This window comes from Cupressus sempervirens, chromosome 11, assembly GCF_028749045.1.
Source record: "Cupressus sempervirens isolate cs-2001-9-10 chromosome 11, ASM2874904v1, whole genome shotgun sequence".
NCBI lineage: Eukaryota > Viridiplantae > Streptophyta > Pinopsida > Cupressales > Cupressaceae > Cupressus > Cupressus sempervirens.
Genome location: NC_143128.1, coordinates 331964860 through 331989934, shown reverse-complemented (window position 1 = coordinate 331989934; position 25075 = coordinate 331964860). Strand labels below are relative to the sequence as shown.

General features: G+C 36.2%; 3 protein-coding genes across 4 annotated transcripts in view; 1 reads left to right on the top strand and 2 right to left on the bottom strand.

Annotated features, from left to right (window-relative positions):
- The window catches only part of LOC149529437 (alpha,alpha-trehalose-phosphate synthase [UDP-forming] 1-like), a 230767-nt gene that overhangs the window by 21635 nt on the left and 184057 nt on the right, over positions 1-25075 (top strand). Inside the window, exons 3-5 of one of the 2 annotated variants that reach the window (XM_089807954.1) lie at positions 16679-16793; positions 17045-17146; positions 18242-18392. In XM_089807954.1, the coding sequence (XP_089664080.1) occupies positions 16679-16793; positions 17045-17146; positions 18242-18392 (368 nt within the window). The remainder of the gene's footprint in view (positions 1-16678; positions 16794-17044; positions 17147-18241; positions 18393-25075) is intronic. The other variant, XM_089807955.1, reaches the window with a different exon arrangement.
- On the bottom strand, positions 21535-22502 carry LOC149529439 (uncharacterized). Its single transcript, XM_089807956.1, has 2 exons — positions 22365-22502; positions 21535-22258 (listed from the first exon to the last, which is right to left on the bottom strand). Exons 1-2 carry the CDS (start codon positions 22483-22485, stop codon positions 21642-21644), a joined length of 738 nt encoding a protein of 245 aa, XP_089664082.1. The 5' UTR covers positions 22486-22502; the 3' UTR covers positions 21535-21641.
- Positions 22684-24738, bottom strand: LOC149529438 (uncharacterized). Its single transcript, XM_089811141.1, has 5 exons — positions 24597-24738; positions 23998-24475; positions 23534-23832; positions 23021-23418; positions 22684-22902 (listed from the first exon to the last, which is right to left on the bottom strand). The coding sequence occupies exons 1-5, from the start codon at positions 24736-24738 to the stop codon at positions 22810-22812; spliced, it is 1410 nt and encodes a 469-aa protein (XP_089667267.1). The 3' UTR covers positions 22684-22809.

The window sequence follows — 25075 nt, the reverse complement described above, 5'->3', positions numbered from 1 at the left end:
TTTATCCAAAAATAGAGTTTGCATTTCATCCCAAGTTCCTACTGCATTGGCTCCTAAGCCCATGAACCATCGTAGAGTTGACTCTTTCAATGTTGCTAGAAATAATTTGAGCTTATAGGCATCAGTGTTGTATTCAAAATGACAACAGAGTATGTTGAATTCAAACAAGAAAGTATCAGGGTCTTCGGTTGCAAGGCCATAGAACTTTGGAAGAGTAGTTGCAGGTATATTCTTGAGATTATCAGTATTTATAAGGCTTGGGAGAGGAAATGGAAAAGTAGGTTGTGCCATTACTGGAGGTATTAGATTATGAGATTGCTGCTAAAAAGGAACACTGGGTACTGGATTATTAACAACTGGTGTATTTAGAGCAGTATTATCAAGGAAACTGGCCAAAATTTCAGCAAAAGGTTGAAGACCACTTGTATCCATAAGTTTTGCTCGAGGAAGATTTTGTAGGAAAAATAGGACTTGTGTCTTCAAAAGGCATCTCAACTTCTTCTTCTTCAATTTCTTCGTTTAAATTAACAGAATCTCGTGGAAGAAATCTGCCATATTCATCTTGTCGTCTTCCTCTTCGATGCATGCAATTGAATTCTTCACATTGGTGAAGAAAGCTTTAAAACTAGAAATTTCTAAAAACTTTAATTAAAACTATGACTCAAGAATGCTCCTAGCTTGACACCATCCTCGAAAATGGTGCGAAAAATGGTCCGCCTCACAATAGGTGTATAATAATCATGCTCAAGGCCATGCTTAGGAATAGTGTATTCAATCTAAGGATTATTTTTCTCACTATGAGGTGCATTTAATCTTGTCAACTTGGGGACGTATACTTGAAATGGTCGGCACAGTATGTGCACTAGGTCTCTTAATGAGTCATTATGCTTATGTTGTAGAAAGTAAAATGCAAGGAAAAGAACCTACACTAGTGCTGTAGGAAACTAATACACTTAACGCTTTACTGAAACGAATACTGAAAATGCAATGAAATGCTAACATATATTCCAACTCAGTTCATCTATTATAACTGTTCTCACAGATGCTGCAGGAACATTCACAAAGTATGATGCTACAGGAAGGAACTTATAACTTCTACTTGCAATACTAAAAATGTTTAAAAGTAAATCTATACTACTCTAATCTAATCTACCTCCCAGGTGGACCCCCTTGGTTGGCTTTTGCAAATCTACTAACACAGGATATAAGCCAAAAACTATTTCATTATGTTTTAGAAATTCATTACATGGGAACAATACATAGAACTGTAAAAACAACTCACTGCAAGAGTTAACAGTTTGTTTTCATAAACTTCCTTCTTCTCACCCCTAACACAATTGGTCCGATCCCTATAAATAGAAGATCGATGCTTATTTCGAAACAGAAAAGCAAACAAACTAGCTATAAATCCGTAGGAGAAAAAGAAGGAAAGATTACAGCTCAAGGTGGGAAGAAAAGATAAGTTATAACGGCTCAAGGTGGGAATAATAAAGTCTGGACAACCTCTTTGACATAATAATGAATGCAGAGAATGTAGTAAGTCTTCATAGCTCCTCCATACTCGCAGCTGTGTCCTTTGGTACCGTTATAATTTTTCCACCGTGGCTAAACCTCAACGTCTTTTCTCCTTGAATGCTATTGGCTGTCTTCAACTTTCATCTTTGAATTCTTCCCATCATCTTCAGCTTCATTGCTAACAGCTTAGTTATAATGCCGAGGTATTTGCAAATAAACATTATCAAATTAAATTCAAATATAAGAACACACATTCTGATGATTATATGAAATATTGCATCATATATATAATATTGGCAAAAGATGACATACTATCTACCCATAGATTAATCATTGGTTTAGATAAACATAAATTCACAAATGTCTTGATGAAAATAAAACAATGTTCAACAAAGTGTTTAAAACTATCATAAAATAGAGGCAATAATTAGCCTCATCAGTTTGTATACCATAGGCATATGATTTTGACATTTTATATGTTAAGGGGAAAAATAATGTAAGTGTTGGTGCACTTTTCAAGAGGCCTCATTTGTATTCCTTGGTTGAGATCATTGCTGTTTGGAGGGAGTTGATTTCATTAGAGTATGCTAAAGATTCTAGGCAATAGGAATCATCAAGGGCTCTATTTATGCAGATATATATATATATATATAGTGATCAATAAGCTAATCATTTACAAGGAGAAAGTTTATTTGGTGCCTAACTCACAACTCAACATTAAAATTGTGAAGATTTTCTATGATGCACCTATGGCTGGTCACTTGAGATTCTTCAATACTTACAGGCAGATCCATGAAAATTTTACTTGGAAATGTCTTAGAACTGAATTCATGCTAGTAGAGTCTCCTACATGTGAACAAAATAAGAGAGCATACATATCCAACTGTCTTACCTTAACTCTTACAATTGATAATTGTAATATCCTCTCCTTAAGCAGCTTGATTATTAGTGGAGGTTGGCCTATTATACAGTTTTCATAGGCTAGCATATTGCACAAGGGACCCATATACGGACTTATGAATTCATGCAAGGACTTTGTTGTTAATGTTTTTCCCAGAAGTAAAATGAAAAACAGGAATAAAGAAGAACATGAATAAGAACAAAAGACGCAAAACATTTATCCTAGAAAAACCTTTCTGCTTGAAAGGAAAAACCTAGTCACACAACACATAATATCATTTCTATTGATAATGAAATGTTCAAGTGTACAACGCCTTTTGCTTGATATAATATATGTAAAGAATAGAGAGACTCTTGAAGGTCTCTGCAATTTCCAAATAAACAACTCTTCTTATTTTCATACGCATGCGTCTTTGCATGACACACATGGTTCTAAATATTATCTACATGATTCTAAATATTATTTCAAATATTATTACAAATGTCTCCTTCAGCTGAAGACGACCATAATAGTCATAATGGTCATATTTTTATTTCTAAAATCAGAGATAAAAATCTCCATTGCAGCTACAATCTTCAACACTCTCTCTTAGTACGAGAGGTCTTTAGTATAGTAGTCACACATAGCTACAACCAAGGATGCCAATAATAGATAGATTCTTTAAAAAAAAATGTTATCTGAGCATAACATAATTCATCATATTAATATAAAATTGAGTCACACACATGACTTCCACCATGGCTCATCATAGAGGGTGGAACAAGGGATTTCACATCAAACTTATTAAAAAGAAGAATGCATTTCCACCATGCTTCAACACAGAGGGTGGATCCAAGGGCTGTCACCTCAAACTTCTCCTAGAGAAGAATGCATTTCCACTATGACTTAGTGCAAAGGGTGGATCCAAGGGCTTTCACCTCAAATTTCTCTCAGAGAAGAATGCATTTCCACCATGCCTCAACACAGAGGATGGAACAGGGGATTTCACTTTGAACTTTTATCACAAAGAAGAACTCATTAACAAGGGATTGCACCTCGAACTTCTCTCATAGAGATGAACTCATTAATAACATTTATAAGAATGACAAAGATTCTTTCTCAATAGAGACTTCCTTTCAATAGGGACAACTTAGATCCCCACATAAGATAGCTGATTCTAGTTTGACAAAAGCAGGGGGCTTTTAGTAGTTTGACATCTTCTCTGTCACATAACCGCCCTCTGGAGTAGAGGTCTCCCTCTCCATATGATCTTTCTCTTTAAATGAAGATATGTATCATCAATCCAAGCAATGTTGTCATGTCCATCAATTGCTTATCACTTCATTGGTGCATCATGCAATGAAGTGAGATTAGTAATAATATATAAAATCAATCTATCATTGAGAGATATATATGGAGATTAATGCTCAAAGAAAACACTATACCTAGTGCTGTAATAGAAATTCAATATTCAAGTTATAATCATAGGATACTTAGCTCTTTCATTTGCAAATTCACTAATATTTTCAAGCAATAAACCCCATCTTCGAATCCTCCAAACTCGATAGCCGAAAGTACAAAACATGAAGTTGTTCTTTCTCCTCTCCATTTGACTTTCTTTGATCTTTGTTTTATTCAATGAAAAAAAGTGCAGTAAAACCAAGAGAATGTTTGCAAGAGCAGTTGACAACATGATGAAAGGAAGTCCAACCAATATCATACAAAATAAGAGAAACACGATGAAAATAAAAGAAATGAAACTACAATTACGCTAAAATAAAAAACTCACCAAGAGAATGATCCTATTAAAAGATCAATCACCATCTTTCAATTTGAGAAAATAGAAGAACGATGATGTTCCAACCCTTGCTAGGCACATGCACAAAAAAATCTTGATAACGTATATGAACACATGACACCCTTTTCTTTTGTTTATCATTGTATTGAATTTTCCATCTCTTTTCCGTCGATGAATCTGCACAATAAAAGTGTTATCGCGAGAGAATGATAAACAATAACTGAAGAATGATAGATATCTTCCATATACCGCTTATGATTAATCATGAACGCCAAAAAGGAAGTGATGGAGTTGTCTTTAATATATCTATCATTTGAACAATGAAGACCACCGCTAAGGATTGCCAATAAGGATCATCAAAAGCTAGCAACTTATTTGGATGCCAAGAAGGATAGCCCCCATGTACTATAAAGAGAATATGCACATACTTAACAACAATGCCGATAGTAGATAAAACGACATAAAAAAATACATAGAATGATATTATACATCAAAAATATCTTTAACATCAAAAAGAAAAGATAATAATGTAGTCTTACACCACTGCGACGGTGTGGGTAGATGTCAGACAAGTTTCGGGTGCGGGAAAAAAAGGGCCTCAATTTGGGGATGGCAAGGGCATGGTGGCAGGGGTGTGGAGGTGTTGGGGGGGGGGGGGGTTAGGTTGCATAGAATACATATGACTTCAAATGCTAAGTATGAAATGATACTTCAATAACATACCAAATATAGTTGAATATAGAAAATTGAAACACAATTCACGAACTATAAGTTCAAACTTCAAACTTGAGACTTCATAGCCAACAACCATTGAACTTAGTAACATAATCATAGTAAGTTGTAATATTTTTTTTATAGGTAACATTATTTGTATTATATTGATATTAAAGAGAGATTACAAAATATGCAATATGGCCATAAACCTTACTGCCATAAATCTACCCTTTCCATGGCCATCCATATGACATTACAAAAAGTTAGAGTATTAACACTCTATCAAAATCCTAGACCTCCCTGCCCAACCCAGATAAAAAACTAGAGACAAATAGGATCAAAGATGCCCACATGCAAACGCTATTGTCTCCACCATCATCTATTGCTACTCCTTAAACCAATGCACCGCTTCTTCACACGTAAACATTGGCATTGAGCAATCATTTATCACCGAAATCCCCTACCTCACTTGACAATGCTTGCAATTGCCATCCCCCTGTTCTTCAAGTAGCGAGGCATCCACCCAGACTCCTTTTGATGTGGAAGCTCCCCCCTCCTGCTGATTCTTCTTCATGAGTTGGTGGCGCATTGGTTTTGGAGCGAACGTGCTCTTTCTCAGTGTAGCCTTCATGAAGCCTCGCTTGCTCTCGGCTGACACCCAAATTTGCCCAAGCAAAAAATCCACAATTTTTCTCGAACCCTGCTCTGCCTTAAGGAGATGCACTCCTTGTGGATTCGCAGAGGACCACACTATTAGTGGCTAGACAGACGATTCCCCATCACTAACCAACCTCCAAGGCTTCTCTCCCATCTCTACACCCACGCCCAAGACAACACGTTCAATAATATCCACACAAGCAACAACTACACGACGAACCTCCTCCTTTGTTTCCCCCACCAATAGTGCCAGTGCTAAAAATAGAGATGCCATATCCAGGTTTGATCACCGCTTCCAATATGCATCCAGGGGCTCCGGCCCAAACATCTACTGGACTCCCTCCAAGAAATCCGGATCATCAAACACAAATATGTTCTTAAGGCGCCGAATAGTGATCTTACCCTTGTAAGTCTGCATTTGATTCTCAGAGCCTAAAGCAAATATTAGCCTTCATTTCTGTCGCCTTTGATAAATGCTGAGTTTGGCTTGTCTTCTGCCTGAATTTAATGTACTTAGAATTGTTTGGAAACAATCTAACGCCAAAGTAACGGAAAATGATTTCACACAAGCTGCCACATGTGGAGGATTGGGATCTCTACACTGTAAAATGATAAATGCCATTGGGGGAAGGAGTCATGATGCCTTACCCCAAAAATATCTGCCAAGATGTAATTGATTTAATATCTAATGTTGGCCAAGGCAAATAAATTTCTCTTTAATCTAATAGGAGGTGTCGCAGATCCTCAAAAATTTGCGCCCATGTTAGCCAACATATCTGCCACCTCGTTTACTTCTTGGAATGTATGGGAGACCTTGAAGTCTTCAAATTCCATTAGTAAACCTTTAATTTGCTGAATGTATTTATCAATGTGCCAAGCCTCCATCTTCCCTTTCTTAATGACATTTATGATAATTTCGGAGTCCCCTTCCAAATGGACTCTTCTAATGCATAGTTTGGTTCCTAAGACAAGAGCCTCTTTCGCTGCAAAACATTTAGCCACATTATTCGTGCCATCATGCAGATGTTTTGCCATGAAGGCAAGAGTATTGCCCTTGTAATCTCTTGCTACACAACCACACCTTGAGACCCCCAGGTTTCCCTTAGCTGCCCTGCCGAAGTTAATTTTAACCCATCCTTCCTCTGGAGGTGTCCAACTAACCTTTCCCCTTTTTTGAATAGGATTTGACCCTACCAAGTCTATGAACAGGCCATAGTAAGTTGTAATATTACTAACATTGAAAATAATGATAAATGAAAAATATAAATTATACATAGTACCATGTAAGTCAACCATTGACTATAAAATGACAGATGAAAGATTCAAAATTCATTGTTCAAATATGATATATCGTAAAGATGCTGATGATTACAATGAGCAGAGTAGCATGAAACAGTGAAATGAAATAATGTATCTTCGCCATATCAAAGTGAGTACAAACTACAAAGTGTCAATAATGAGAATGTAAGGGTAGGAGCTCTCTACTCATCCCCTAAACTAAAGTCCTCATCATTAGAACTACTAGACTCCTCATGGTAATACTAAGATCCTCGAAAGGAATACCAACTAGTCCTACATCGGCTTTTGTTGCATCGTCATCCTCATTAATCTGAGTTGGATCCTTTGGCTCTACATCCCATCGTGCTACTGGGCTCTCCTTGTACTCGCGTGTCTTGCTAGATTTGATCTGCAAGAAACTATGTACACCAACTAGCCTCTCCTCTTTCTTAGAGGTAAGTTTGTTCCTCTTAACAAAGTGAATTAAGCTATAGGTAGACCAGTTCCTCACTGCAACTGAGGAGCTAGAAACCCAAGATAACAAAGTTGAAAGTTACAAACAAATGTTCATTCAACTGAGAGAAATGATAAATGATAAATCAATGAATTATAAATCAGTAAAGTAAAACTCTTAAAGTTCCGACTATAAAGGGGTGTAACTACAAACCCAAGAAAGGAATTAGATGGGTAGTGAGGTGATCTTTGACTTTTGCGATCCATGACATTTCCACCACAAAATGGGATGTTTCTGTGCCATAGATTTGAGATCCACCTTTCCAATTTTTGAGTATCCTACAAGTTACAACATAATATTAAAAATGTTATACATAATAAAGAACTTATAATTATAAAAAACTTAGAACTTAGAATCAAGAATTGAGGATTACCTGTAAGACTGGCAAATTCCAACCACTCAGAGCAAATCTCATTAGCAGTGTTACTATCATACATCTTGGCAATGCATTGAAAGAACTCAACCTTCACCTCATTCTTGAAGTGGTGTGACTCTACTAGGCCTAAGCATGTACCACTTCGGGTTCAATGCATAGGCGTCCATGTGCAAAGGAGTGTTCAGTTGTAATGTCTCCGATTTAGCAGGTTCCTGGAGGTTGGATTTTGTCAGCTCATTAGTACGATCCTCATAAGTTGACGTGCGGTTTTGGGGGTCTTTGAAATGGATTTGCTATTTGTGGACTTACTATTTTTAGTAAGTCACTTTTGGCTAGTTTCTATTTTGGTCAAGGAGGTTCTGACAATGTTGGTTACTATTCTTTTGCTTTTGGGCCATGGTCGAAAGGATTTAGTGAAATCATATTTATTGCAATCATAGTGGGACTTAATGATTATTTAATGCATTGGTGATTGATTATGGTGCTTTTAATACAAAGTATTTGGACTTTATATTATAAAGCAAGGTTTAAGTGAAGAGTGTCAAGGTGAAGCCAGGTTGCACGAGGTCTTATAAATATGACTTCATTTGAGGAGAAAAGCATCTTGAATTTTTTATATTTCTTGCTCTTCCATTGCCTGAGGGTTTTGAAGAAGTTCTGTGTTTTTCCATCGATAATTGTGCTAAGGTAAACAATTATCCCAATCTCCAACTGTATCAGTTGTGGCTCTGGAGATTAATTATTCTGAAGAAAATTGTTAGTGCTGGATTTGCAAATTGGCAATCAATTTACACATTGATTGCAAGGTCATAATATTGTGGCGGTTCCTCTGAAAGCAGTGTCTGAGATTTCTGGGCGTCACGCTTAAAGTGTTGCCATTGTTCTCCCAAGGAGGTAGGCGGATTGTGTCATATTCTGGCTGGCAGAACCAGACTACAGCCTAGAAGTTATAATGCCCAGGTGAGCCTGCAAACACATCTTCACTGGACGTTATTACATGGTTGCCGATTCATTGCTGGTGTAACACGCAGGGTAATCAGTCCATTCTCTATTCCTCAATTTGGCATTAGCATTCTTTCATTGTATACTACATGAGGGATCACCCAATTGCATAGCGTAGGCCTTTCCTTTTAGTCGGCAAGGGCTTGATTGTGGTCTGCAAATTACATCAGGTTCTACCATTTTTTTAAGAAAGGAAATTTAGTTATGATAATTCCGTTATTTCCTTATAATTACATATGATGTTCAGAGGTTAGTTGATGAGGGTAATTGTTTGTATTCACTATATCTTTTAAATATCAAATAAAATCAAGAACTTTGTTCCCTGTTTCTTGTTAATTCTATTGGAGTCGACTTGGGGTCATTACATCAGCTTCTTCCACCAGCGGTGAATGATAGGCTGAATGTGCTGCATATAGAATGCTAGAATGGGATCTCTTTCACGCACAACAACCTTCATTTGCTTAAGCATGGAATCAATGTACTCATAAACCTCTCCAAGGTTAGGTATATCCGTATCTCCATATCTAATCACCTGGAACACTGGAGTAATGATGGAGACTGTGTATTTTGCATCACTCCAAAATTGATCACTCTTCATTGTGTCCTTCACCCTCTTCCCCTTCTCTATTCTAGACTCAAGCCATCAATTCCATTCTTGTGTCATAACTGTGAGTTGCAATGGCTCTTGCAACTCAATCATTCTCTCCAAGAGAATGTAATATGAGGCGTGTCTAGTCTCAATTGGTTTTGGGAATTGATTCTTTACGATCTCGCCTAGGACCTTGAGATTGCCATTGCTTGGGCTTAGAGCCTTGATATCCTTGAGAAGGTCTTTTCCTAGAATCCTACTGGGGTTGCTGTTGAGACTATATGCCCTTAAAGGACCTTGTAGAATGCCCTTGATTCCTCTTCCAAGGGTGTCTCTGATGTCCTGATGACTGGGTAGAGGGATTTCGGTTTCTAAGACCGATCCCGAGAGTCTTGTGTCTTGCTACGAATATCCTCTACAACTAGTGCCCTCTCAATTGCCTCTCTAAAAGTGGTAGGAAACACTAGACGAATTGGGCCCCGAAGAGATATGTTAAGGCCTTTAATAAAGCAATGCATTCGTAGCTTCTCGTCCTTCATGTATTCAACACAAAGAAGGAGCTCGAGAAATTTGCTTTCATATTGTATAACAACGAGGCCTTTGTTGAAGGTCACGAAACTCTTCTATTTGACACTGTCTAAAGTGCTCTAAAAGGTCTCTATCTCTAAATTTGCTCAAGAATGTCTCTCAAGTGAGTGTGTCTATACTCACTCCACCCATGGCCTCTTGCTGCTACCACCAGTTAGAGGCCGAATCTCGTAACAGGTGAATGACAAGTCGCGCCTTCAGATTGCTCCCATAGGAATGTAATCTAAAGCATCTCTGTAAACTCAATAGCCATGCCTTTGTGACTATACCATCAGTAGTTCTTGCAAATACGGGTGGTTGGAGTCGTAATAACTCCCTAATCTCATCTCTTGTATTTCTAGGTGCTTTCCCCACTACTCATGGCTCTAGGTCAAGTGATGGCTCCCTCTGGTGAATTGACTCCATCGCATGATCAACTTGACCCTCGGCATGACTGTGTGGAGGGTTCCTACTCCTCTCTTTGTCAATTGCCCTATGGCCCTCTAAAATTTGATGCTTTGGCTATGGAGCTATGAGTGGTAACCTCTGCTGAACTACCCCAATAAGATTCTAAAGGGCATCCAGGATATCCTGATTAATGTTCTAGTTATCTCAGGCGAGGGTACTTGATCTCCTTAGAGAGCCTCAACCTCTTGCTCTACACCAACATTGGTTGCACGAGCAACTCTAGGACCCCTTGCTCGTTGGTGAGCATTTTGCGTGATGGTAGGCATCCTACACAAGGTACAATGTTTAATAAGTTGAAATGTAATAAGTTTAGGCTCCTAGTGTTGAATCTATGTTTTGATACCAAAATGTCATGTCCAAATCTTGGGCAACAACAATTTAAAAAAAACAGGTTTAACTCCACACATAAGTCATACTATGTTGTAAAGAAGTTGACTACTACTATAGTTTGTATGTGCGATCCCTATTTAAGCAGTTTGAAAGAGCGATTAGACTTGAGCTAATAGGAGTGTTGTGCAATATGTTGAAAGGAGGCGATCGATCAATTAGGTTTCAGTTTTTCTTTCAAGCTCATTAGTATCTGTTATATACTCTAGGTTAGATGAAACCCTAATTGAGCGATAACTTAATTAAGGTCATGAGTATTTGGAGTTTAAGTTTCATTATCAATAAGAGTAAATACATCTAAGTTTTCAATTCATTTATTAATTTACAAAAATGATTTAATACTAGCTAAACCAATTTACAAGGATTAACAATAATATTAAGTTTGTATTAACTTAAAAATAACACCAATATCTGTACACAAACATAATGCCTTGTATGTCTTATAGGATTAAATCTCAATAACTAGAATTTAATTTAATTAGGCATGAACAAAATTCAATTTAAAATAAATTAGCTCTATTAAAGTAATTTTTAAATCCATTAAATTTAAACACCTTAAATTTTAATAAATTATCTTTTACGGATCATATTAAATCTTAAATAAAATTTAACTTTAAATTTAAAATAAATTACAACAAAAAATATTATATTTTAAATAAAATTAACTTAATTTAGAACTATAAATAAATTATATTTAAATATATCATATTTTAAATAAATAAATTTTAATACTTTAAACCTTAAATAAATTAAATACATTAACTTTTAATATAATTAAACTTAAAATAAATTAATTTGAAATAAATTTAATCTTAAATAATTTAAACTCCATAAAATTAAACTATTATCATTAAAATTTTAATAATAAAAAACATTTAAAAAAAATTATTTTTTCAACCCCATAGGGGAAGGCATGGCTCGTGGCCAGCTTGGTGGCGGTAACCTTGCTGTTGGCAAGGCCCGCGCCATCCAAGGTAGCGCACCTTTGCCATAAGCAGGGCTTGCCTACCAAGGTAGGTGCGGTTCTGCCATGGCAGTGCTTGCACGCTGCACCATTATGCATGTCGGGACCAACCCTCCCAAAAAGGTAAGTATTATTATTTTCATTTATTTATTTTTATATATATTTTGGATCGGTTATTTTTTAATTATTTTTAAATATAAGTTTTTAATAAATATTTTGTTCAACAAGACATGGGGGTGTAGTTTCCTAGGAAAAAGGAATCCCCCCAAAGTTTAAATAGTTATTTATATTCTTTTAACAAGTGGTATGGGGGCTTTTTGAAAGGGACCCCCCAATTTAAATATTTTTAAAAAAGGGAGTGTAATTTTTAATATTATCTTTCTAACAAGTGGGAGATTATATATTTTTTTAATCGTTGTGTTTTTGTGGGGAGTTAATTTGTTGCTAAATGACTTGTTTTTGTTTTCATGCACAGATTTTTGTTTGTCTCTTTTTTTTTTTTCTCTTAGATACCATTTGTTTTATGGGTGATATTTTTGGTTAAAGTGAATATTAATCTATGGACTCTCTAAGTGATCCTATGATAGCCCTAATTGGCCTAATTGATTTTAATGCATTCTTTTGAACTTCCGCTAAGAAATGAACATGCAATGTTATATTTATTTTAATAGCAGCAAACTCACTAATCTATAGTGCCAATACAACAAGGAAAACTTATGAAAATCAAGGGCTATTCTTTTCCAAAGCACACAATGATCATATACACTTGAACTAAGATTTTCCTTCTTTATTGAACAAACTTTTCTTTCTCAACATTTGGATAGGAATACATTTTATACGAATACAAATCAATTTTCTCAATAATTCTAGAAATTCATTTCTTTTATTGCAAGATTGCATCTCTTACAAATCACTCTATTTTCAACTGTAATTTTCAAGGGCTCCTTTTTCCCATTTCTTGAAATTAAACAAATACAATGAGAATATCACATAGAAGGAGGTATCTCCATTACAAAGATTTCAACAAGATTGCATTCAATACAACAATAAGGATGTACATGGATGGAGATCTCTCAATTACAAAAATGACAACATAGTTTACAAAGTATTCTCTTCCTTCCTCATTTGACACCAACATGAAGATGGAGACCATTTTCCTTTTGCTTTTCCAACTTGAATTTGACCACAAAACCTGCAATAAACTTGAACATAACCATGGAGGGCTCATTTCCCAACCTAGGCTTCTATGAGACCACCCTTGAGCTTGGAGAACCAAGGAGAAATAGGTTTCATGCAAGCAAGACTCGCAGATGCGGTAACATAGCAAAACAGCATTTAACTGCATCCTTCTTAGCTTCACCAATGGGTCACCCAAGAACCCATAGAAGAGGGTGAAGGTGACACACCTATCGAAAGAGGAGATTTCCATACAAATAACAATAAAGAACCAAGAACTTACATGCCTTCTCAAGGCTTGAAGAACACATTCCTTCACAACATTCTCCCCTTATTAACCCCAAAATACAAGAATCACATGTATGGCCACATGGAGCCCATACTCCATTGCAAATCATCTCTTCTCCAAGAGAAGAGGCTCCCAACTACAATGAAAAACCCAACTAACCCCATCACCCACAAGGCCACTACCCAAAAACAACATACAATCAAAATAACAAGAAGAAAAGCAATGCAAGATCAACATCTCCATTACATACAAAACATCCACGATCAACTTTACATAACAAGAATGCATTACAAGATCTACATATTCATTACATAGAAAATGTCACTGGCTAATCTACAAAATATGAAATGCCTTCAAATCTCTTTGTGGCAAGAGCATCAACCTTCCTCCTATGTAAATGGTAATGAGGTTTCAGAGTAGTTTTCCCCCTTTCTTTCTCCTTAGCTTTTTCCAATTTCCAAGAAAACCCTAAGTGTCTCTAAAATTGGAGAGTGGGTGAACTCCCATGAAGTCTCACAAAGTCTACTAAAAAGGGACCCCTCCCATTAATGAGAGTTTAACGAAGAGTGTGGGACAAGTAAGATGCATTTGGCATTCTTTATTTTCGCCTCTTTTGAAAAATTGCCTTTTTGAAGTGCCATAAATGTCGTCTAGACATCCCCATGGCCAAAATCTAACCCCTAACTCATAGTACCCCCACATGTTGGTTAATATTGACTTAAATAACACCCTAGGGTTACTGTCAAGCCCTCAAAAGTCCACTTAAAGTTTACCTATGGTTACATTTTGTTGGAACTATACTTAAGCATTTCTAAACAAGTGAGTTTACTTAGGTAACCTATTATGTCTACCCTAGGTTAGGTAACTCTTGCCAACCCTAATAGGCATGTCGCTACAACATACACAATACAAGTGTCAACTACAAAATACACTTCACAAAGACAACTACGTTTACAAAAAAAAAACCATCACAACGAGGTTTTAATCTCTTCACTAGATTAAACCTTGGTCTCACAGTTTCACATAGGTCTAACTTTGGTTCTCCAATTAAATTCCATCGTCAATTCCTTGCCTACTAAATTCGAGCATCAGTAGTCCAAGGAAAAATCATATAAATATGAAAACAGCATTACAAGATTTAAATTCAATATTGACATTTATAATTCATAATCTAATATCCTTTTCATTTCTAAAGCAACGTTCTTAAATAATACTTGCAAAATTCGAACACCATGCAATACTCATCAAAATCAATTTAAACTTAAAGCATAATACGTATAACATTCTGAATCTAAACATAGCTCAATTATCTTTAGTAACATAAACATCTGAATATATAATCATCAAGGCATATAAAGAAGGTCATAATCATCATCATTATAAATGCAAATCAACATAATGTAAATCATCACAAAACGTCAAATGATATGATATCACTGTCCAATCAGTCTAAAGTGTGTCAAAACATCGCATCATAAAATATCAAAATGTGAATGTATCATCAGTGCTATGATGTGTTGGGGTGGGATCTCACAGAGAGCCTACTTGCATATTGGTTTCCAAGCGCCCTATGAAAAGTGATTCCCCATCCTCCTCAAGATTGATGACTGGGAGAAAAGGAATCAGAGCCTAAGTACGTTAACCATCAAATGTATAACGATTCATAAATTGTTTCTTGATTTAATCTGATTTAAATGCATGTTAGTGATTGGGAATCAGCAGCCTCCTTGTAGAAAATTCAAAACATTACAAAGACTATTTAAATTGCCATTTCCAAGTGCAATCCAAATCCTAGTTGGGAATTTTTGGGGAAATCAAGTCCACTTCCAACAGGGGACATTACAAAATAAGTTGGCTTCTGTTAGATATTCTCTCCAAGAGAAGCAGTCAACCTGTCTAAAGTCTCAGAGGTTATGAACCATCAATTCCTTTGGAAAAAGACTTTCTTTTTAATATAAGAACGGGACTGTGAGACTGTATCATCTGTTTGAAAGTACCCAGTGATACTATTACCTAAAGCTAACATATTCCTGAGATTGTTTTTAAGCTGTGTTATCCAGCTAAGATGAGAAGGAACACCCCAATATTTTCAAGTGTTAACATCCTCATTTATTGGGCTTTGACAATCAGTTAATTACTTTGAAGTATGTGCATTTTCAAAGCAATGATTGTTTGGCCAACCCAATTACTTTTGACAAGTTGGATGCTTGGATTTAGAAGCCATTGGAATGGAAACTTATAATGGATTGTAGGAAGAGAAAATACAAAAAAGAAATAAGGCATATTAGAGACCAAAAATGGACAATGGGTGGGACCTATATATGAAATCACAAGTCTGAGTCTATGGCCTAAATCATTTCACAAAAAACGCTGAAGTTGGATTTAATACCAGCACTGATGAAGGAGAACTATATAATTTTTAATGAAACTTTGGAGGATGCTATCTAGAGATTCTAATATTATGCAGTTTTTCTGTTAGATCTTTTGTCATAATGTGGCAAGGCCTTCTAAGAAAGTAGAAGAATATGTTCTCTGTCTCACATTCGGGCTCCAATATTCAAGCCACTGTATCTGCTGTAGACCTGTATCAGGTTCTTGAGGGTTGTTGGAGCACTTGATAAGAGATCGGAGAGAGGATTTTGGAAGAATTTGATGCCCAAATATTGGCATCATCTAAAGTTTTTGATTACACACCTGAGAACTTACAATTGGTGGGCATTTAAAGGCAATGTCTAATGTAAAGTTTAGTTTTTGGAAAAAAAAAAAAGATATTTAAGAAATATGGTTACACATTTTTACTGCTTATGTAAGAAAATATAAAACATTGCAAAATCAGCCTCTATAACTCGAGAGACTGAAATGACATCTCAGGTAATGAGATCACTTGTGACCAAGATGAGAGAATGTGGTAAGAAGCCCAATGAATATTATTAAATGCACATGGAATGCAAAGCCATGAATTTATAGCCTTTATTTTTTATATTGAAATCGTTTACAAATCTTGTGCTCATTCAAGCAACACCATGAGAATTACAAACTTATTCAAGCTCCTTTTGAACAGTCACTAGAAACAACATTTGGAAGACCAAGAGTCACAACTTAGAATCCACCTTTTACAGTGAGACAAATGCAACCCCTTGTGAGATACTGTCAGATGGCCTTTGTAGATTAGACCACCTTTTTGTTAATGTGGCTGTTGTTTCAGGATTTATTTTAATTTTGTTCAAAAATATATTATAACTTACATTGAAAGCTTAAATCAGTCCACATCAAGTTCCAATAATTGCTTATTGAAATCAGTCTAGTTATTCAAGTACTAGTTATTCCAATGACTGACTGATATCAGCTTCAAGAATTGAAAGAAATTGTCTATATTATAAAGTTTGAACTATTGATCTAAGCTACATTGCTCTATGTATTTGGCTGTTTTGAATGATTCGTTAAGTTTGAATGAATAGCTCTGGCATCTCCTCATTATGTTATCTTATTTGTGAGTTTTGCCAGTTTTCATACATATGACTATGCAAGGCATTTTGTAAGTGCATGCACACGAATCCTTGGATTGGAGGGTACCCCAGAAGGAGTAGAGTACCAGGGGAAGTTGATTCGAGTTGCAGCGGTATAATATGTTTCTGTCTGTTTTCTTGAATCTTTTCAAAATGATTATTTTCTCTTTTCTTTTTTTAGTTTCTATGTATGATTTCAAATGATTTTGATGTAACTGTATGTCTCTTGTTTCATTTGACCCATGTATATCCTTGGAAAGAAGGTATTTGGATGTATATGATGTATGAGTTTAGGCATTGTTGCTTAACTTTTTGCTCCTCTGTTTGTCCTGATTAGTTTGATATAATTGTCTTGTCATTATAGTTTCCTATAGGTATTGATTCAGAAAGGTTCATTAAAGCACTTGAGTTGTCAGAAGTCAAGAAGGACATCAAAGAGTTAAAAGAAAGATTTTCCGGTCGAAAGGTGATTTTGCTCGATCCAATTTCACTGGTCCATTATTTCTCTGCAATATTGCAAAATATTTTATTAGTGCGATACACATGCTGTTTGATAATTCTGCAATTCGCTCTTGATCAGTCTTGTTTCAGTTTGAGTGGCAGCTTAAAGACCTTTTATTTGCAGCTCCATTCTTGAAACCTTCTTTTAGTTTTTTTTGGAAAGCAGGTGGATGAAGGGCACATTGCCTATTTATTTTGAAGAAAATATTTAGTATAGTTATCTGAGTAATTTGCCGGATCTTTTCTTTCCTTTGTTTTGCATAATTCTCTATGCCATTCTTTATAACCTCTTGATAGACCCATTGGTTGCAATTACTTTGTACTTCCCAACACATAGGGGTTGATTAAGACACTTTTGTGTTTTCGATGCTTGAGTTTGAGATGATATAACCACGCATCAGATTTCAGCAATTTCTATAATCTTCAACTGTTTCCCTAGATCATGATAATTGAAGCTCATCATTTTTAAGATCTGTAACTAATCTGTCCTCTTAAAGTTACATATTCAGTCTTTGCAATGATTGTAAGAAAATTAAGGGGTTCTGAAAGGATAACTTGCAAGGTATTGATTTTTGAATTGGATAATTTATATTCTAAAGATAACAAAGGTACTGAAAGGACTTCTTGCAAGCTATTGGTTATTCAGTTGTATCATTTATATGTTCCCTAATGTTTTATATAATTTTATATATCCTTTAACAAAACCTCTATTTTTGGAATCAGAATTTCAAACCTCTATTTTTGGAATCAGAATTTCAAACCTCTCATTAATGGTTGTTGTTCAGAATCTGATTGTTTTCAGAGTATTGAGATAAACATTTATATGTTCCCTAATGTTTTATATATATATTTTATTTCCTTTATCAAGTACCCGTATTTTTGGAATCAGAATTTCAAACCGCTTATTAATTGTTTTTGTTCAGAATCTGATTGTTTTCAGAGTATTGATCTCAAGTTTATTATGGTTGTTTCAGAATGAGTTTTAATGGTGATGTTTAGAATGCTTTGGCTTTCAAACTTTATTCTTTGGCCTGTAATATTTCATTGTTTTAGCGATCAGGTCATGCTAGGTGTTGATCGTTTGGATATGATCAAAGGCATTCCTCAAAAGCTCTTAGCATTTGAAAAGTTCCTTGAAGAGAACCCAACTTGGCGGGATAAAGTGCTTTTGGTGCAAATAGCTGTACCAACAAGGACAGATGTTCATGATTGTATGCACTTTTCATCTGAGAAGTTTTCTTATTTAATCTTTAGAATTACAACTCCCAAGGTTTCTGTACTTTTAATGGAGTGTTTCATTTCCACGAAGTAAAAAGAGTGGTAATTAAGAAATAATAAATTTGTTCAATTTTATTCTTCATAAAACAGTGTAGGTCTTTTTCCTTTTAATTTAGACAATCTTATCTTGTATTTGGTATCTTTAATTTTATAGATAAGGAACTCAAACTATGTTCCCAAAAGAGGGATGAACTCGAACTATGTATTCAATGACGAAAACCCTTTGGCAAAGTATGGATTGGAGCTGAGTCACAGGATAAGTCAAATTTCATCCATGAGATTCAAATTTCAGCAAATTTATACCCTTTATGAACTTGGTCCAAATTTATGATATTAAATGTAGTATTATTATGTAATATAATATTATTTTATTTTAAAATGCTATTGAGTTATTGTTACAAGATTCAAGAAGAGTTGGCAGATTAACGGATTTCCGGATGATTGATTGATTAACAGAGGAACAAATGTGTTCCTTATAAAGAATTACAAGGACGTTGTTTCTAAAAGAAACAATGTAGACTGAAGACGGAATTAGAAACAAAACTAGAGACAGGATAGGAAACATTCCTATCTGGACTGAAGACAAAAGAGACGGGATAGGAAACATTCCTATCTAGACTGAAAGACAGACTATAGACAAGTAGTTGACTATTATAGAAAGTATAAGATATTATCTTAATACCCTCCCTTAATGGTCAACGTACGAATGTCGAAACATTCTGTGATAACTGAGACCCTCCCTGGATCTACAGAATGCTGAAACCAAGAAGCTTTGCCTGAAGAGTGCTATGACTCAAAATAAGTTGCAATTACAAAACTTCGTTTTTGTGGAAAAAACGGTAAAACCCAGAACCTCACGCAACTTTGTGTATTACAGACAACTTGAAATGATTTTTGAGGAGAAAATCAACAAACCTAGAAAAACAGAAACAGATTCAGAAGGCGAAAAATGCAGCTTCGCCTTGATTAGGAAGCTCGACAACTTGTGCTGTTGTTTCATGTAGCTCCTTTAGATATTTCCAGATTTTTGCAACTGACTTGCCGGAAGGAATCTGCGGTAGCTGATCATCAATAACAGAGAGCTTAAGAAGCATAATAGCCTCTTGATTGCGATCATCAAACTTGTCCTGTTCTGCTTGGTTGGAGGTCGGAGGAGACTTTGTGCCTAGAACAAGCTCATCCAAATGACGATATTCGAAGATGGCGATGATGCGCTGCTTCCAGGTTCCATAATTGCGACTATTGAATTTGAAATTATGTTGGAGCAGAATATTTGTTAGAGATGCCATGGCACATTTTTCAATGAAAAACTGTGAAAATCTGTGAAGGCACATTCTTCGAGGCAAAAATACGAAAGACCCAGAAGAATCAGAGAATGACCCAAAAGAGAGCTCGAAAAACGCAGAAGGAATCTGTTGTCGTTTTTTGGATCCGTTTGCTCAAAAATCGAGGCACCCAGAAAAACGGACGGCAACCCAATTGAGCTCTCGAAAAACCCACCAAGAATCTGCAAACAAAATATTTTTTCGAGGTCAAAAACTAGGGTTTCGAGCAAAACCCTAGTCCGAGCAAAACCCTAGTCGACGACTTTGAAGGTCGGATTTGTAGAAAAATGTTGATTTTCTGTGAAAAATCAGACTTTTCTTTTCAGAATAGGGACTGATGGACTGATAGGGCAGTAGAGATGAGGATTTCGAACCAAAAAATGGTGTTACAGACACGTTTTTGTTGCAGATACAGGGAAAAAAGACTGCAAAACACGGCTCGCGATTTCCAGTCAAAAACGAGCAAGAGAAAAATTACGCAAGCAATAACAGACACGCAAAATATTAGAGGTCACTGAAGGGATGCAAAAAATAACAGATGCGAGCAAGCTGAAGTAGCGTTTTTGCAGATTCGAGCTTGAAAAAAAACCACGATTTGCAGATGGAACGATCCCCTGAAAAGATGCGAAAATAGGGTATTGAATTGCGGTTGGTAGAGACTCGAAGGCACAAGAAAAAGCATGAAAAAAATGCCATGTTTTGCAAACTGATGTCGCGATTTCCAGTCCTGAGTTGCAGATTCTTTGCATCCCAAACCCTAGCCTTGCTCTGATACCATGTTACAAGATTCAAGAAGAGTTGGCAAATTAACGGATTTCTGGATGATTGATTGATTAACAGAGGAACAAATGTGTTCCTTATAAAGAATTACAAGGACGTTGTTTCTAAAAGAAACAACGTAGACTGAAGACGAAATTAGAAACAAAACCAGAGACAGGATAGGAAACATTCCTATCTGGACTGAAGACAAAAGAGATGGGATAGGAAACATTCCTATCTAGACTGAAAGACAGACTACAGACAAGTAGTTGACTATTATAGAAAGTATAAGATATTATCTTAATAGTTATTTAGTTAAATAATTTAGCAATGTCAAACTATTTTGATAATTTTGTGGATATTTTACTAATATTTGAGAATACATAAAAATATATAACTTAAATTTAATGTCGATTATTTTTTTCCGAATTTTTAGCCTTGCCGAATTTCATTCGAATTTTATGATCAACAAACTCGAATTTGAATTCAAATCTTGTGACTTAGGATTGCGGGAAGAAAACCCTCCTATGCATTTGAGTAATTCTATCCAAGGAATAATGAATTGCTGATTTTTTACAGCTTTCAATAAGTGGATTGTGGAGTTGATTCTGTTCATTAGTTGCAGCATCATTTCTAGATTCTAGGTGAATAATAGAGTTGAAGGTATCACTTATTTGCTTTCAAATATCATTTTAATAATATGTTTGAGATATTATGATGGCAATTGATGTAAAAATCGCCTGAGGAGATTAATCGCCTAGGCCTGAAAAAGTTTAATCGGGAAAAAATCGGGAACTAAAAAACCACTAAATTTTAATAAAAAAATGCGATTTTTTTACAGAATTCAATTTTTTTTGCATCTAATGACTTAATTACTAACAATACGTAAGAAACAATCATGTTTAGATATATATCAATGCAAAAAGAGTTATTAATCGGTAAATTACTAACAAGTAAGTAGTGACAAGTTGTAAATTACTAACAACTAACAAGTTCACAACACATGAGAAGTATTCTCATAAATAAAGTGTCAAATGTAAAGAGTTCAAATAAGCACATCAACATGACTACAAATAAGTACAAATGTCAAATACAGGACTACATCTTCCTCTTCCCAGTCACTTTACTAGCGAGTGCGGGAGAGGGTAAAGCTCTAGAATTAGAACCCCGTAGGGTTTGTGCCCGTGTCTGTGTCTGTGCCAATGCAGGAGATGGTGTAGCTATAGAACTAGATGTCGGTATCTCCACATTCGCTACGCGCAAGATGTCAAGGTCCTCTGCAGTAAGCTCAATGTCATCATCCTCATCATCGCCCTCCTCGATGTCATCCAAATCGATATCATATACAGTTCCACCCCCTTCCTCCTCCGCAGCCTCCTCCGCGGCCTCCCTCTCCAAATTGGAGATGTCCTCCTGTGTAAATAAGGGAGCCTGCTCCTGTGCCGTCCAATCATAATAAGGATCTATCTCATCCAAATCGATTGGCCCAAGAGGATCTTGTTGCGCCTTTTTCATGCGCAATTTAAGATTATATTGCACATAGATCATGTCATTCATCCTCTTTTGGGACAACCTGTTTCTCTTTTTTGTGTGGATGGCCTCAAACAAACTCCAGTTGCGCTCACAATGTGATGCGCTACAAGGCTGTGATAGGATTCTGAGAGCAAATTTTGCAAGATTTGGAGTGCTTGCACCCCAAGTGGTCCACCAAGCCACTGCATCACAAAAATTGTTCAAGTTAGAAAATACTAATAGACAACAAAAAATGAAACATAAATATTAATTTAGCATTTGAGATTCAGAAGTTTGCAAATGTATTACCTGGGGTTTGTGTAAGCCTTGCTCTCTTGCAGAGAGAAGTGGAGAACACCTTGCCTCCTGCTGAAGTGAAGATCTCCTGCTCAGCGATGATTTTATCTCTTGTTTCCTCGCTGGTTACCATCTTTTCGACGCACTCACTTAGGCCTTCTGATGACCTCTCCATCAGGATCTGCATATGTACCATTAGCCGTAAGACTAAAAACCAAAAACAAATAAGTCTTGCAATTTTAGTACACACCCAACACCCTACGAAAGCAAAATGAACTCAAGTCTTCGTTAACTTAAATTTGAGTAAGAACGAGCTTATAGTATACCTAAAACGTGGGTTGAGGAAATATCCTGCTGCATGAATGGGTTGGTGAAGCTGATTATTCCACCTTCTATCAATGATCTGCCAAATGGGTTCATATTTGATGCTTTCCCCCTTGTAGTAATTTTTGACAGATTATTTGGCCTTTTCCATGGCCTCATATAGTTCACCCATTGGCGTTTGGTCTCCATCAACCAAACGCAAAACTCTGACTAAAGGCTCAGACACCTGCAATATAAATTTGAAATTAGTTGACAAGTTACAAAATAATTATTTACTTGAGTTACAAACTTAGTACGTTATAAAGTTGTAAAGTGTAAACTAAAACTTAAAGTTTTGTAGTTACCTTTACTATTTCATCAGCCTTATCTTCAAAATATTTATCAAACACAATCCACACAACATTCTCTCCTTCACTCTTCTTTGAAAATGTGGAAGCAAGCCATTTTTTGGAAACAAACATTTGCTTCAAAGAAGCCAAATTATCGAGAATGCTTTGCAATGTCAAAAAAATCGTTGCAAACCTTGTGACGGCAGGCCTGACAATTTCTTTGCCATCAGTGTGCTCTCTCATCAGGCTAAGGACCCATGGGTGATTGTATATGTATTTTGTCACCCGCCTTGCATCCTCCACAATTGGAGTGACCCACTCAAGTTTGCCCATGTCCTCCAAAAGAAGGTCAAGGACATGTGCTGCACACGGGGTCCAAGAGAGAGTGGGGTGCCTCTGCTGTAGGAGTTTTCCTGCCAATTGTAAAAGCAAATACTAATTAGTTTCCAACTTTTCAAATATATCAAACTATTAAAAATTCTTGTTGTGAAATTCACAATGCACATGCAACATAAAATTACGGTTTACCTGCTGATACATATGCAGCAGCATTGTCTGTGATGATTTGCACCACATTTTCAAATCCAATCTCTAAGACCATGTTCTCCAACATCAATGCTAATGTCTGAGCATTTTTTACCTTGTTGGAGGCATCGATTGATTTCAGGAACACCACATTATCATTACAGCAGGCCAAAAAATTAATTATGGTCCTGCTCTTCCCATCCGTCCACCCGTCAGAAAGAATGGTGCAACCAAATTTTGTCCATTCTTGTTTCTGTTCCTCAACAAATGCTTTGGCCCTCTCAACAACATTTCCAATAAGCCTACAAAAACAAAATTTAGTTATGTCTTAGATTCTTAGTAATTTAAAATTGATTTAGACTTTAGTAATCAACATTTTAATTTCTAGATAAATTAATTAAAATTTAGAACTAAGTAAAAAGTTAACAATTAAAAGAAAATCGAGTGTAATAAAATTATTCGCTTACCTGCCACCCAACACAAAACGAGAAGGGGACTTGTACCCCTTTCCTGCAACTGTCAACCCTGTGGCCAAAGCCTCCCAATAGGGACTGTCAACAACACTAATAGGAAGGTTGTTGAAAACCCAGAAATCTGCTAGTGCATTGTCCAACTGGTCATGGACCTCCTTATTCCATCTAGTGGCCTCTAATGAAGGTTGTGCACCAGGTGTGTGCCTCGGCACAAAATAGCTCCCTATCCCAGAAGCACCTGCTGATCCTGATGGTGCGGAAGTGCTAGGAGGTGTAGGAGTGGGAGTGGGAGTGGAACTCGTGAAAGAAAAACCACCCTGTTTGCGGACACGCGGCCCACGATAAGAGCCAGCCATGCTCTCAATGGCTGCCTCCTCCTCCTGAACATCAACAAAACTGCCCTGGGTCTTTGCTATGGCTGCCCTGACATGCAATTTATTCCGCTCTCTTTGCAATTTTTTTTGCTCTCCATCTGCGAGCAAGGCATTTGCAAACCTTTTTATTTCTTCCGTTGTATTCTCACAAGGATTCGTATCATGTTTTGAGATCCCTGCGATGTGATATTTGAATCGGTAAATGCCCCCGGATATTACTTTTTTCACATCGAATGCAAATCACTTTGGTTGGTTCATCGGGTGCTTCATAGGCATATTTCCATGCTTGATCTCTCGCATTCTTTGGCCTGGTGCCAATGTAGCCTGAGGGGCATGGAGTCAATGGCCATTTGTCTACCATTTAAAACTGCTGCGGGCTGCCTACACATACAAATTTAAAAAAAAACTATAAATAAATTATAACAAGATCAAAGTTAACAGTTAAACAAAGAATTCAAGCAACATTCCAATAACAGCACCAATAAATTGAAATCCAAATAACATTCAAACAAACTAGCTGCTAGGGTTTCAAATTTTTTTAAAAAGGGCAAATTTTTAGCATAAATTCGATCTAGAATGGAAAAAAATGCAAATGAATGCATTTAATCTTGCTTACATTCATCAAATGCATTCCTAACTAATTAGGAATGTATTTTTATCCATTTACATGCAAGAAAAAAAAATACAATCTCTTGCAA